General features: G+C 44.1%; 1 protein-coding gene across 6 annotated transcripts in view; it reads left to right on the forward strand.

Annotated features, from left to right (window-relative positions):
* Nucleotides 1–14521, forward strand: part of RUNX2 (RUNX family transcription factor 2) — a 228372-nt gene that overhangs the window by 64248 nt on the left and 149603 nt on the right. For 5 of the 6 annotated variants that reach the window (XM_065055681.1, XM_065055679.1, XM_065055682.1 and 2 more), the window contains 2 exons: nt 7911–8067; nt 13550–13654. In XM_065055681.1, the coding sequence (XP_064911753.1) occupies nt 7911–8067; nt 13550–13654 (262 nt within the window). Of the gene's footprint in view, nt 1–7584; nt 7708–7910; nt 8068–13549; nt 13655–14521 lie in introns of those variants that run through there. The other variant, XM_021300896.2, reaches the window with a different exon arrangement.

Here is a 14521-nt window from a genome sequence, read left to right on the forward strand (position 1 = left end):
CTTCCTCCCCGCAGGGCCGGCTCTGCCCCCCCGGCCCGCAGAGGCTTCTCTGCCCCCCCGGTCCTGCAATGCCGCCAGTGCCCCCCTCCCCAGTCCTGCAGTGCTGGCTGTGCTCCCCTCTTTCGCAGTCCTGCAATGCCTCCTGTGCCCTCATCCCCAGTCCTGCAATGCCTCCTGTGCCCCCCCCCCCCCCCGCCCCAAAAGTCCTGCAATGCCTCATGAGTGTCACGTCCCCCCACAGTCTTTCAATGCCTCCTGTCCCCCGTGTCCTGCAAGGGCGTATCAACCCCCCGTCCTGCAATACCTTCTGTGTCCCCCACTCAGTCCTGCAATGCCTCCTGTGCTACCCCCCCCGCTCCCCCAAGTCCTGCAATGCCTCATGTGTTCCCCCCCGAGTCCTGCAATGCCTACTATGCCTCTGTGTCCTGAAAGGGTTTCTCTGCCCCCCAGTCCTGCGATGCCTCCTGTGCCCCCTCGCTCAAGTCCTGCAATGCCTCATGTGTGTCCCGTACCCCCCCCAGTCTTTCAAAGCCTCCAGTGTCCCGTGTCCTGCAATGCCTCCTGTGCTCTCTCCCGGCCCGCAGGGGCTTCTCTGCCCCCCCGGCCTGTGATGCCGCCTGTGCCCCCCTCCCCAGTCCTGCAGTGCCTCCTGTGCTTCCCCCCCTTGCCCCCCAAGTCCTGCAATGCTTCATATGCCCCCACCCCCCCATGTCTTTCAGTGCCTCCTGTGCCCCGTGTCCTGCAAGGGCTTCTCAGCCGTCCATCCTGCAATAGCTTCTGTGCCCCCTCCCCACTCCTGCAATGCCTCCTGTGCCCCCTCCCGGCTCGGAGGGTCTTCTCTACCTCTCCCCCAGCCTGTGCCCCCCTCTCCAGTCCTACAGTCCCTCCTGTGCGCCCCCCCCCAGTCTTTCAGTGCGTCGTGTGCCACCCCCAGTCCTGCAATGATGCCTTTGCCCCCTGTGTCCTGCAAAAGTTTCTCTGCCCCCAAGTCCTGCAGTGTCTCCTGTGCCCCCCCCCCCCAGTCCTGTAGTGCCTTCTCTGCACCCCTAGTCCTGCAATGCTTCCTGTGCCCCCTGGTCCTCAGGCGCTTCTCTGCGCCCCCCAGCCTGCAAGGATTTCTGTGCCCCCCTCTCCAGTCCTGCAATGCCTCCTGTACCCGCCCCCCCCCGAGTCTTGCAGTGACTTTTGTATCCCGTCCCCGACCTGCTGTGTCTCCTGTACCCCCCGTTTTGCGGTGTCTCAGTGCCGCCCCCCGTCTTGCGCTGCCTTCCCCCCCGTCCCGCACCAGCCTCTGTGCCCTCCATCCTGCGGAGCTTCCTGTGCCCACATCTGTCCTGAGAAGCGACCTCGCCGCCCCTCGCACTCCAGTTTCTCCTGTGCACCCCCCGCAGTGCCTCCTATACCCCCCCCCATACCTCCTATACCACCCCCCATCCTGCAGTGGCTCCCGTGACCCCGTCCTGCGAAGCATCTTGTGCTCCCGCTCCGTCCTGCTGTGTCTCCTGTGCCCCTCACCCCGTGCCTGCTGCACCCCCCGTAATGCCAGCTCTGCCCTCCTGCCTTGCAGTGCCTGCTGTGCCTCCCTCACCCGTGCAGCGGCTCCATTCCCCCCCTAAAATAATGTCCCCCTTGCCCGCTCCCTCCCCCCCGCACCCCGGGAGTCATCCCGTTATCTCCATCCCTGCGGAGCAGTGCCGGCGTGTCCCCCCCGCAGCTCCTGGGCACCCTGTACCCCCCCCAGCAGCATCCCCAGAGACACCCCCTCCTCCCCACAGACCCCTCTCTTGGGATTTGACGCTTTCCCTCCGTGAGGAAAGGGGGATTCACCCATGGGCCGGAGCTCATTGTGGAGGGTACAAAGTATATGTGTGTTGTACGCACTCACTGAGAAACCTCATACCTCGCCCTCGGGGGTGCCCCTGCCTCCCTCCCTGCTCCCGGGGGTAGGACTGGAAGATTTGGGGTGGTTTTGAAGCGTGCTGGGGTGCGGGGGTCAAGCTGTGGGTGCTGATGTGGGAGTGGGGGAACCGGGGCTTTGACCCCTTACCCCAGAGGCAGTTCGGGCTGTGATGAGGCTGGAAAAGGGGACAGGACTTTTTGGGGGGGGGATCGGGACCCTTTTGCTTCTCCTGGTGGACAAGCGAGGAAGTGTCTGGCCAAAAGATGCTCTTGGTGGGGCTTGCACGTTTAAATTATAAATACCACCGCAGTCTGCACTGGGGATGCTGCTTTTACTTTTCTGTCTGCATCCCCATGGTGTGCTAATGAGAGGAAAAGATTTTTTAAAATAATTACATGCTTTCAAGTGAGCCCCTTCCCTCCCCTTGCAACATTTGAAAGCGTTCCGCTTGGACTTGTCGCTCCTTTGGTAGAGAGTGTGTGATGGCTCGGGGGTCCCAGGACACCTTCCTGAGCGGGGTGTGGGGTTGGGGCCAGGATGGGGTGGTCCTGTGATGGGCTCATTGCTCCCACACCCACTGTGTGAAAAATAAAGCACTTGGAAATCGCTCAGAAGGTAGAAGAGTTTGGAAATACTCTCACCCAGTGTGTTTCCAGAAAGTTTCCTCGCTCTAGTGTTCCCCTATTGCTAGCTGTGTTATCATGGCCGTTTATCCGGGAAAAGTTAGTAGAAGTGGTTAAAAGAGCTGGTGTTAAAATGACTGGTGGTAGAGATGAATCTTTGCTTCAAAAATGTAATAGGGGTGCAGATTAGAGTTGACTTAAGTGCTTTTGTGTGGGGGAGGCAGCCTGGGGAGCCTGGAGCTGCAGAGGAACCCTTTGCCCGGGGCCGTGCAGGTCACCGTGGTCAGACTAAGTAGAAGTGGCAGGAAAATGGGGTGTCTGCTGTTTTCGTGGCTCGGTGTAGCACTCCAAGGCTCTAGGTGTGGGTCACAGCGGTTCTGATTCACAGGGGCTGCGGGGTAAGGAGGAGGAGCTTTCAGACAATTGTGATTATAATTTAATTGAGCGTTGGATTAAGTTGGTATTATAGTTGCTCTTTATAGAAGGGACGCGAGAGCCTGTAGATTATCGTGCTCGCGCTGCTGTTTTCTTTTGAAACGTCTGAGCCTTCTCCTACCTCACAGCAATTCAAAGGATGCGGTCGCAGTTCATTAGAATAAGGGGAAGATCTGAACTAAATATTAAAGTATTTAGAATATTATTACAATGAGAATGATAAAAGGATAGAAAAAGCTTTAGAGCATTTCCCAATCTTTTTGTGTTCGTATCTATCTATCTGTATATTTATACATGCCATATATTTGTGTCCTATAGTTGATTGCTGACAGGGAGGTATAGATATGACCAATTTACTGACGCATCAGGAGGAGGCATTGCCCCTTGCAGCCTTCCACTGTGGGTGCATCTGTGTTTTCACACGCAGTATGCAATGCATACTTTTTCAAACCTAGACGATATACACACCCTTATTTACTGGTGAATGAATTTGAAACTGAGCTTTAATAATTTTGACCACTTAAAAAAATGTATTTCATTCTTCAAATGTAACTTGCGTGCAGCTCTCAGTACTTCTAGACCAAAGAAGCTGCTGTTATCATACAGTGAAACACTTTCCCGTGATATAACAGAATGGGAATTATCTCTGAAAAAGAAAAAAGAGACAGATTTGGGCTACAGACATCTCAGCCAAACAATAACTTGAAAGTAAAATAGCTCACAGAAAACACACTTTTTGAATTTTTATTAGCAATAAATATTATGTTGATGATAATGTTTTGAGTGGTGTGTTAAGTGTGTCATAATTCTCTCGCAGAGATCTCTAGTTAAAAACTACTCTGGATATAGCACTGTTTTAAGTTTTTTTAAAAAGCACAACGGATATAAATCATATGGAGGAGACGAAGTATGTTATGAACACTGCTGGGTTGGATTATAATTTTTTGAATGTCGGTTTAGTATTAGATTTGAATTTTAAGTATTAATATTAACATGCACTAGGGAGGGAGTCTGTGTTGGGTGTACTAACTAGTAAGATTGTTAATGCAAACTGGTTTTGAGGAGAAGAGTATTACACATGTACCTATTAACATAGCTCTAACTATGTAGTCATATTCCAGCATGAAATAAATAGGTATTGTGCACCTGGGCCCAAATCATATTCACTTCTTAATAGCCAGCAGGACTTAATGTGGTCAGATTTTGGCCCTCTGTTTATGTGTCTGTATGGAGAGTTTTCACTGAAAGTCATGAGGACCCAAATTGCCACGTTAGATGTTACAAGTGGCTTCTGTAAGATGTTGTTAGAAGCAAAGAGGCTTAGTGGACCTAAAGGCAGGGAAAAAAAGAGGGACGTGATGTCTAAAACCTCTCCCCAGTAGCACCGCAGTAGTTAAGGGTCTGTCAGCATTTCCACTCCAAACCCCAACTTTCGGAGTTTATAACTCAGCTGTTTTTTAAATAGCTTCAAGCTGAAACCTGCTGTATAAATTGTCAGCCCAGATGTATATTTCGAAAGAAAAAGCAGCGCAAATGGGTTATTCTGTTTTAAGTTACAGAACATTAAAATATTTTTAATGGTATCAGATGCTCTTTTGGCAATCTCTGGAAAAGGCATTCTCAATACAGAAGATTTGACATGCAGAGGCTGTTTGAATTCAGTGTTTTGCAAGGAAAGTTGTTGAAGTGGGAGATAGCAATGTTTGAGAGGAGCTATTTAGCATGTACACTAGCTTTTTTCTTTTCCCAACAAGCATTTTACTCTGCAGAAAGTCTTAGTACCCGCTGTCGTATAGCAGGTTTGCTTCACGCTCTTAACTTCCGTCTTTAGGGTACATACTTTGGCCAGTTCAAATCCCACTGGACCGAAACTGGGCAAACAGGTTGCCTATCCAGACGAGAATTGTGTTATGCAAAAAACACATAGTTATTTTCAACTTGTAAAGAATCGGTTTGGTTTTATTTTGTGGCTTCATCTGACTTTGTGTACCTTTTTGAGCTTTTGCTAAAAACAAAAGCACAATCTACCTTTAATCACCAAAACGCGTAGGTAGTTTAATAAGGAAAATAAAGATTTTGAAATAGTTTGAAGAAGAGGTGAGGAATGTGCACTGTAGCTACTTTTTAAATCTTTATTTTTTAATGCAGTACTTATTCATTTCACAGTGCGCTTACAAGCTTCTTTCTAAGAATATTTAAGTAATTTTTGATTGATACGCTGCACAGAATTAACAAGTCAAGGCGTATGGCAACAGTCTTTCACTATGTAAAGTTACTTTTAAAAATTCTCAGAACGATGTGTATTTCTCCAGGTTTCAAAGTTGTTTTGCAAAGCTTTTTATAACCAGTGCTATTATACATGTGTGCAATAGTCTTCTGATATTTCATGGGGACGAAGCATGAAAAGAACAAGCGTTTTACTCCGCTTGCATAGCAGGGGGCCTTTCCATATAGTAGGACTTTATCAGCCAAAGTTTTGTTTTTCACCTCTGATTTCAGTTTGTCTTTTCCTTCAGTCTTCTCCTAATGAGACAAATAGCAATATTGAATCCAAAAGCCTCCAAAAGCCCGTGCTTTTCAGCAATTCTGCAGTTCTCGATGAGGTGCCATCAACCCCGCGACTCCCACGGCCGCACATGCGGTTTTGGGCTAATGTCTGAGCTGCCGAATTAAACTGACAGCACTGAGTGGAAAGGGTAGTGAGGAAAGCTCTGAAAAGCGACAGGGGGGACCTTTTAAGAGGTTTTCCTCCCTCCTGCCCGGGTGTCACCAGCTACACCCATGTTCGGGAGACAGGGTCAAGACGTGGAGGTGATGCCGTTGCTGAGCTCTGGTTACCTGGAGGGAAGGAGGTGAGCCGGGGCTGCAGTCACTTCGCTCCCTCTGCCGAGGCCCCTCACACTTCCTCCTGTGCCCTCGGTTTCTTTGCATTTCTGGAGTTTATGTGATTTCTTTTGCTGTTGTTTCACAAGATATAAAAAGCAGAGGTTGCAACTCCCCTGGATGCTGATGTGCGTGGCAAGACTGCCCAGAGTTAACATCTTCTGCTGCCAGCTGGGGGGTGTTTTATAAGTTGTCTCAAGCTCCATCCTTTAGATTTCAAGCCAATCTCTATTTATTAAGGGTTAGAGTCAGCCCTATAATCTGTTCATCAGATTATTATTTGCTATTTGATTATTATTTATTATTCCTGACACCTTGCTTTGAAGCCGTCAGACCTGGTTGCTGTTAGTGAGCTAATGGGACCTCAGATCTTATCCGCAACGGTAGTTCCTGTGTTTTTATGTTCAGGGACGTTCATATCACTTCAAGGTAAAATCTTTGCTTGAAAGACAGACCTCACAGTGTTCTGCGGCAAAACCCAGGTTTCAGTTTTGGGTGGTACTACCCAGTGTTCTATGGAAAAAGAGAGAAGCACCAGGGTAGATCGTTTATATAGCATTACAGCTTTGCTCTCTTCTTTCTCTTCAATATTTCTTTTAAATAAGATGAGCTATAATTTTCAGTAATATACTCTAATTTAAATATTTTCTGGTTTTTTATACCTTTGTCATTAGTTTTTGTTGTTTTAGAGAAACATTGTACAGTGCACTGGGCCACATAATGCTCTCCCTATATATTCAGAATTCCTCATTCTTTCCACTTAATTAGTATTACAGTGCAACCTGCAATTATTAGTTTCAGACAGGACCGTTTATGGGCAAGACATTTCAAGCAGGGCTTATGACAAAATGTAATATATATTTCAGGAGACAGGATAAATTACTCTGAATGATATAAAAAGTCCTATCTGGCCATGTAAACTGGTAGAAACTGTAAGGGAAACTTTGTATCTCAAGACTGTATATTTTTCAAGTTCAAGCTCAGCCATGCAATATTTCTGAATCTCTTGGTTTTTGTTTTTTAGCAAATTTATTTCCAGCATCAGTATTAGCAAACTGGACAAAATAATATATTTTATTTTTTCTACTTTTGTGGACTTTTTTACACCGTGTGAAGAAACATGCACGTTTTCTTCGCAGTAACTTAGTATTCCTGTTTATTTTTACTTTAAAAAGTCGCAGTGCTTTAACGCTGTAGGTACCCCTGGTGTTTTCAAGTTAGAGGACGGTAGCTGTCTGCTCTGTGGTATTTATCTAATCAGATGTTGGAGCGCTATACAACCACTGAAGCATAAAAGTGAGACTATCAGCTAGCTGAAACGTAAGAAATACTTTGATATCTTCTGTTCACCCATCCTGGAATTTGAGGGAGGCATCAGCGCTAACCACATGCGACTCTTGCGAGCGCTATGAAAATTTACATGCCTGCGAGGAAATCCAGCCTTTGTTTTATATTGCATCTGAAGAGCTGGAATTCCAGCCGTAACGTGCTCCATCGCAGCGGCGTGTTGGGTGGAGAACTTTGATGATGCCCCCGGTGCCCCTCCTGGGATGGGTAGATGGGGATTTCTCTCTAGCTTGAAGTCTGAGGAGCTCTGGGGTCAGAGAGATGGGTGCAACCAGCACAGAAGCATTATAGAACCAAATGTGGGTGATAAGGCTTCTAATAGTAGTTTCTAACTTTCCATTTAAATGCTCTCCCGTGTATAATTTATGGATACGAGCCATGCCTCATGTTTTCTAGCTGCTTGCTGGTTGCTACGAACAAAGTTGGCCTTTAAGAAGCATTAAACCATACACTCTGCGTAAGGCCATTGAATGTTTCTGAAGAAATGCAACAAAGAAGAAACTCCCTATTAGGCTCTGAGTAAGGGAGACAATACAAGATGTTTCTTTGTTTGATGTGGCACTTTGTTCTGCATTCAGCTACTACATGACTCCTCACCACAGCGGGCTGGAGGAGCTGCCGCAGAGCTTTGTCACGAGCATGGCCGCCCGCGAAGCTGGGATGGGGACACGCGTTTTCAATGTGTCTCTTCATGAGTTGTGGTTGTCTTCTGTTTTTCGCAGGTGGTGGCCTTAGGAGAAGTGCCCGATGGGACGGTGGTCACCGTCATGGCTGGGAATGACGAGAACTACTCTGCGGAGCTGCGAAATGCTTCTGCCGTGATGAAGAACCAGGTTGCCAGATTTAATGACTTGCGATTTGTGGGCAGAAGTGGACGAGGTAGGCCGCTGCATTTTACGTGTTCATAATGAAGTAAAAACGATGTCTAGATGTTAAACTTTGCAATGAAATACCCATCAGTCTGTAAAGTCGTTGCTGGCGGCCTCGCATTTGGGGAGATGAGCACATTTTATTTGCAAACTAAGTGCAAACTAACTGAAGAGCTTCTCAAGTTTTTCTGACTCCTTCCGTCTCTGCACGTTTTTATGAGATGGGGCTTTTGAGAAATGATTCACAGAAGACCTGCTTCCCTGTTTTAATCACCCAGCAGAGGTAGAAGGAAATGGGGGTATTTGTGATCTGGGTTACGTGGAGTCAGTGAGTGTATCTCAGGCCACAGAGAATTCCCTTTAGCAGCAGAGCTGCTTCTGAAGTCGTTGTAGACGACCTATAATTAAGGGGATTTTGCATATCACATGTGCTATATGTTATGTTCTTTAAGGACTTACATGCTTAAAGGCTTTCAGCTATTGGTGGAAAGCTTTCTAGTGGCTTCCCTGCCCTTTACAATCAAACTGCATATGACCTGCGAAAATAAGCCACACTTTTCTTTTTAGTAAACTGGTCGGCTTTTTATGAATTGCTGGTAAGCTTGGGCTTGAACTAAATATAACCCTTACTTTAAATGACAGGGTAACTTTAAATTATTTTTTTTTTACTGCTGTCATTGTCTTCCATCTGTTTAGGAGCTTTCCTATAATCTGGAAACTGCACTGCACTCATAGAAAGCCTCTGTAATCATCACAAGTCTGCAAGAATTCCTCTTGTAGCCGCTTTCAAATTTAAGCTAATGATTGAAAAGATATATTGAAGGAAGCTGGCACTTCAGCTTTTGCTGCAGGAATCTTCTGAGGGGTTTGTTCTATCAGTCAGTGCTTCAACCTGCATATTTTTCCTCTCTGTGTTTGGAGTAATTATTCATTTCTTAATCTAGCGCTGCATGGGACAAAACAAAGCCATAAAGGCTGAAAACTGTGTTGGAAAATTAGCGATAAAGCTAATTTTACAGTATTATTCTTTTAAAAGCAGTTATAATTCATCCTAAGGAAGGTAAGAGTATTTGTCCAAAAAAAAAATAAACATATGACAGAGGCCTAGAGAGTCTAAATCAGTCGACACACTTTTACAAGTGCTTTGTGAAAGTGATTCCATAAACGTGGCTTACAGAGGCTATTTTTTATCTTAGTGACCTGACCAACAATTCTCTTTATCATTTTACAACTTGAAAAGTATCAATAATAAAGAGTAACTTGAAATACAGAATATCTATTGCAAAAGTAACACGCTAGAGAGTTCATTGCCCTTTTGGATAAGGTGTTACCTTTCTCTTCCATTTGTCTCACTTTCTTTAAAAAAGACAGTCTGCTTTGTTATTCTGCTGATGGATTAGGTTTGAAAGTTCTCTGGCTCCATCACTGCTGCTGCTTTACAGTAAAAGTTCAGGAGCGTATCAGCCTTTCAGTAGTGCTGAAAAAGAACTGGGATGTGATGTGCTGCTTCTGATCTGTGAATTTCATTTGAAACCTATGATATATACCTTTTATTAAAGCATAGGAAATGAAACAGAGGGCCTAAAGCCTCGGTAGATATGGCTACAGACACATACAAACACAAACCTCCTAAAATTTGGTTCCAGTAGTTTAATTTATATTTGTGTCTCGCAGACTTGGAATAGACTTTTTCTCTGATCAATCGGGGTAGAATCTATGGAAAAGCGATAGTGTACTTTTCAAACCCTCGACATATTTATTTAAGAGACTTCAAAGAAAAACAAAGGGTGTGCACTGTTTTACTATATTGGCTTTCTGAGTTTTGGCTTGTTTCCCAAATAGCAATTTTTATATTTAAAAAAAAAAAAAAAAGGAAGAAAAAAGACAGACTTAACTGCTTGCAGACTTTTCACGCATGGAAGATGAAGAAAGCTTCTTTTGATGAAGTGTAATTATGTCCAAACAGAGCTGACCCCCTCCCCCTATATTTCTTATGATCTTAACGGAAGAAAGTAGGGTTTTTCCTTTGAAGCAGCCGGGACTCGGTGGAGGATCTGAAATGCTGCATTCTGCTGCCAGAGGCAGGATGGAGAAATTGGTCCAGACTTGTCTCCCAGACTTAGAACAGAGAGGAGAGAGAGAGAGAGGGAGAGAAGGAGTTATCATTAATGATAGATTTTTAGAACTCTGCTCAAAATAGCAGGGAAAGAAAGCAGTAGTTGCAAACAGAAGTGAGAAAGCTCCCTACATATACAAATATCGGTAGGTACAGGTCTTGAAGCACAACAGGAAAAATAAAGTGATAAAGAAATCATTTTTTGGTGGCAAGAAACTAATCCACACCTGTTCATGACTTTAGATTTACATCTTTCTAAACAGCTCGCTCTTTGATCTCTGTATCTCTAAATTTGATTGTGAAGTCTGAATCATCAGCTTGCCACTTCACCTCCTCTCCCACGTTTTTTCTTGCTTCCCATGGCTCAATGGAGAAACTTGATTTTTATACATATTCATGCTGCTGACAGAAGCTTCACGTTTTTGTTTGCATAATTTCTCTTAAGCACCTTTTCTGGATTCATCAGAATAAGTAACCGGGCCACTTTATGTGAATGCAGAAGTTGTTTGTGTGTGGTTTCGAGGTGGTAGCTCACTTTTACAAGCCCCGATCCACAGCGCAGAGAAGAAAGAATTCCTGTCTTCAATAAGCAAAGGATCATAACCTTAATTTTGTTGTGTCCTGATACTTTAATCACATTAGCATCTAACTGAAAAAATATGCAACACGCACAAGCTGCCGAGTCTCCTTTCAAGTGAATTACTGGGGTTTTCCTTGTGCTTCAGCATACGTCCATCTCATCCTATGTCAGCTCGTATGTGTGAATAACAAAGAATGCACAGTTTAGACACACCAAAGCAATAGTGCCAGATGACTGCCTGGCTGGGGAATTTAATAAACGAGGACGACAATTAGTCTTTAGCCTCTAAAAGTGGAGAGTTGAAATGACTAAGGGCAATAAAGAAAGGCGATAAAAAGTGCATTAAAGGATTTTGTAGCTGAGGAGGGATATCTGTGAAATACCTGCGAAAGGCATAAGCATCACTGAAACAGAGGACCTTAAAAATGTATCTTGTTCTTAATCCTGTAATATGTAAATCATCTCTTGAAAGCTCTGGAACTTGAAGGCCCCGCGATGAAGTGATGTGGTGTTTGCTGAGCGCCGTGGGGCTTCATCGATGGTACTGCATTAATGCTTCGGTTTGGTAGAATCCCAGTTAGGGAACAAAACCAGTTTCCCTTACAGATCAGCCGCTTACTTGTTCGGCTTAAGCTGGTTGAGGTGATAATTTCAAAGTGCTCACAGGTGAGGTCGAAACATATCTCTATATTGAGTGCATTTTTATTGTATTCTCTTGAGATATATTTAGTGCAGAAAATCTCGCAGACTTGATTTAACAGGGTCTTACAAACAGTATATTTTGTCGGGTTATTTTTTAGTCATGATAGACTTTTGTACTGATTTGGCATGTAAATAGAACGGTAGCGCTGGAAAGCCAAATTCTTCATTCAAAGGTACATGGAAAATCCCTTTAGTGTCTTTGTTACCAGTAATCTACCCATTTCATATGTGTGTCTGTGGTCTGAATGGTGTCATCACACAATTTCATAGCCAGAACTTTTTGACATGATAGGCTGGCACTGAAGGTGGCCTTAAACCTGCCCCAGGCAAATTTATATGGATCCAAGCAATAGCCTGAATTTCTACTTGGAGAGGGATAAAAGGCACGGGCATTTTTGGCCCTAAACAAGCAGGTGTGTAGGCAACATGTGCTTCATCAGGGCTGTCGCTGATGCTGGCAGGACGCACAATTTACCTCTGGGGATGGTGTATGGGCAGGATCGGACAGAGACTGACTCCTCCTGCAGTGATCATTATTGAAAGATCTGTGAAAGAATCAGTTTTTCCAGGGAAAACCACCTTCATCTGTGCATGGTCACCGAGGCAGAATTCAGCCTCCTGAAATTTTGGCACCTTTGCAAGGGTCCTGAACTCCCCTCCAACCTGCATCTCTCAGAGAGGTGGGCACAGCTGGAGCGCAGCGACACCTGGAAAACCATTTTACTCTAAATGACAGTTATATTTCCTTAAAAAAAAAGTCCCCGTCACATTCTAGTTAGTGAAAAATATAGCCTAGACAGTTTGAAGTTGCACTCCTGATAATAAATGATGCGTGTCTCAGGCAGGTTTGGGGGATATACGACTTGGAGCAGAAAGAAAGTCCTATTACTAGATTTGACAGCCAAAGCTCTGTTCTATATTATGCCTTATATATAAGCTGTTCTATATTAAGCTCGGAAAAAAAAAAAAACCTGCATTAAGTTTGCGCTGTTACATATCGTTTAAGATTTGCTTCTTGATTGAAAGCCTTCAGAGTTCAGCAAGAGGAAAAGCCCCAGTGACAAAAATGCACGTATACACACAGGGAGCGGGGGGGGAAGGGAAAGAAAAAAAGAGAGTTTTAAGCGTCTGGTAAAGCAGCAGCTTAAATGAGCACGAAGGCCGAAGATTGCTGACTGTTTTATTGAGTCACTGTTGTACGCCCACCTTTTCCTGTCTTGAAACAGTTTTCAGTTTTGACTATCTGACGTGACTAACCGTTGCATATCTAACAGATTACAACTGTCAGTGAGTCTCCCGAACGGGGGCCAGCGCCTTGTGAGAATGTGCGCTCAGACGCAGGCAGCTGCCTTTATTTATTTCTCTTTCTTTAACGTTTTTCATTCAGCGAAAGGCTCCGGATGATCTTGCGCAATCTCCGCGTGAACTCGAAATAAAAGATGCAGACTTATGATAGCAACGTACGCGCACAAAGCAGTTTCTCACCCTCACAGGAAAGCTGGGGGGTTTCTTAGTGTTTCATAGGTGGAATATATGTAGGGAAAAAGATCTGTTCCAGTAATAATTATATCATCATATTACCCCTGGCATACGAAGGACAGGAGACACTGATTCCCCGTTCAAATGACTCCCAGAAGGAAAATATATTCTTTCCTCATCTTATTGTAGTCAAGTCAAACAAATGAAATGATAAAACTGTGAAGTAAATAACATATGGCCACATTCTGCTCTCTGTCACACAGCTGCAAAACTGGAGTAAATTTTTAAATTATCTGACTCGCTTTGGATTTACACCACTTTCAATACAGCAAAGAATTTGGCTTGTCCTCAGCAGTGAATCACTTTTGTTCTGTCATTGTATGATGACCCATTATTAAATAAGGAACATTTAGATTGTCAACACATGGACATATTCCTGACATAGAGTAAAACTGAAGGGGAGGAAAACTCCTATGGTCAGTTATGTTTTTAATTTTCACGATTGTGGTAACGACAGGGAATAATTTTAAACGTCTCCGATTCTTTACTGAACATGCGTGTGACTGTTTTCATGTTGTAATCACTCATTCCTTGTTGTTTCTTTTTGCTTTGTAGGGAAGAGCTTTACTTTGACAATAACTGTCCTGACAAATCCCCCCCAAGTCGCTACATACCACAGAGCTATAAAGGTTACAGTGGATGGGCCAAGGGAGCCAAGAAGTGAGTATTATATTCTTACTTTTACACTTATGTCTGCTTAATTTTGTTTAACAGAGACCCATAAATGAAATATATATCTTTGTCAAGCATTGGTTCTCGCTCAGCAGAATATGTAAGTGCATGCTTAATTTGGAGTCTATTGGACCACACACATACTTGCATTAAACACACACTTAAGTGCTTGGCTGAATTTGAGCCATCAAGAACCTGATTCTCATTCACATCAAGGTCTTGATACATTATCTGTCAGTGTAAATGAGAACTAAACCCACTATATTTATATATAAACTGATTTAGGCATAATAGATATGATCCTGCAACATGCCGGCTTCCTTAAACTCCTGTAAGTTTCCAGCTAAAGACTTTTAGAACAAAATAGGAGGCTGATCTTTCAGGATCAGTCCTAGCGCAGAGAGAAAATATATAATATAGTGCCTTTTTGTTTGCCCTTAAATTCTTTTGCCATCAGATAATTAATGCACCTGGTTAATCTCATCATACCTGAAATTGGTTTTCAGCTATGGACGTATCATAGACCCCTGAGGGCCAAAGATAGATTAAAAAAAACAGTATATCAACAGCATGGTCTTTGTTTCTTACTTGTGCACAGAACATATGTTTTATTTAAACGCAGTCCAGCAGATTTTCACTCACTGGGTCTACCTTATAGCGATGCACCTTCCTAACTCACTAGGGATATATTTGCAGTGATCACTGGCTATATTTTTATGAGAATTTTGTCTTGTCATGTTCTAGCAGTTTTATGGGTAGCATTTATTTTTAGATACAGTCGAGTCTGGTTAATCCAGCAGGATTTATACGGCTGTCTCTCTGTCTAGCACATTTAGCCAGTAACCAGTCTCACAT

Source organism: Columba livia, chromosome 3 (genome assembly GCF_036013475.1).
Source record: "Columba livia isolate bColLiv1 breed racing homer chromosome 3, bColLiv1.pat.W.v2, whole genome shotgun sequence".
Taxonomy (NCBI): Eukaryota; Metazoa; Chordata; class Aves; order Columbiformes; family Columbidae; genus Columba; species Columba livia.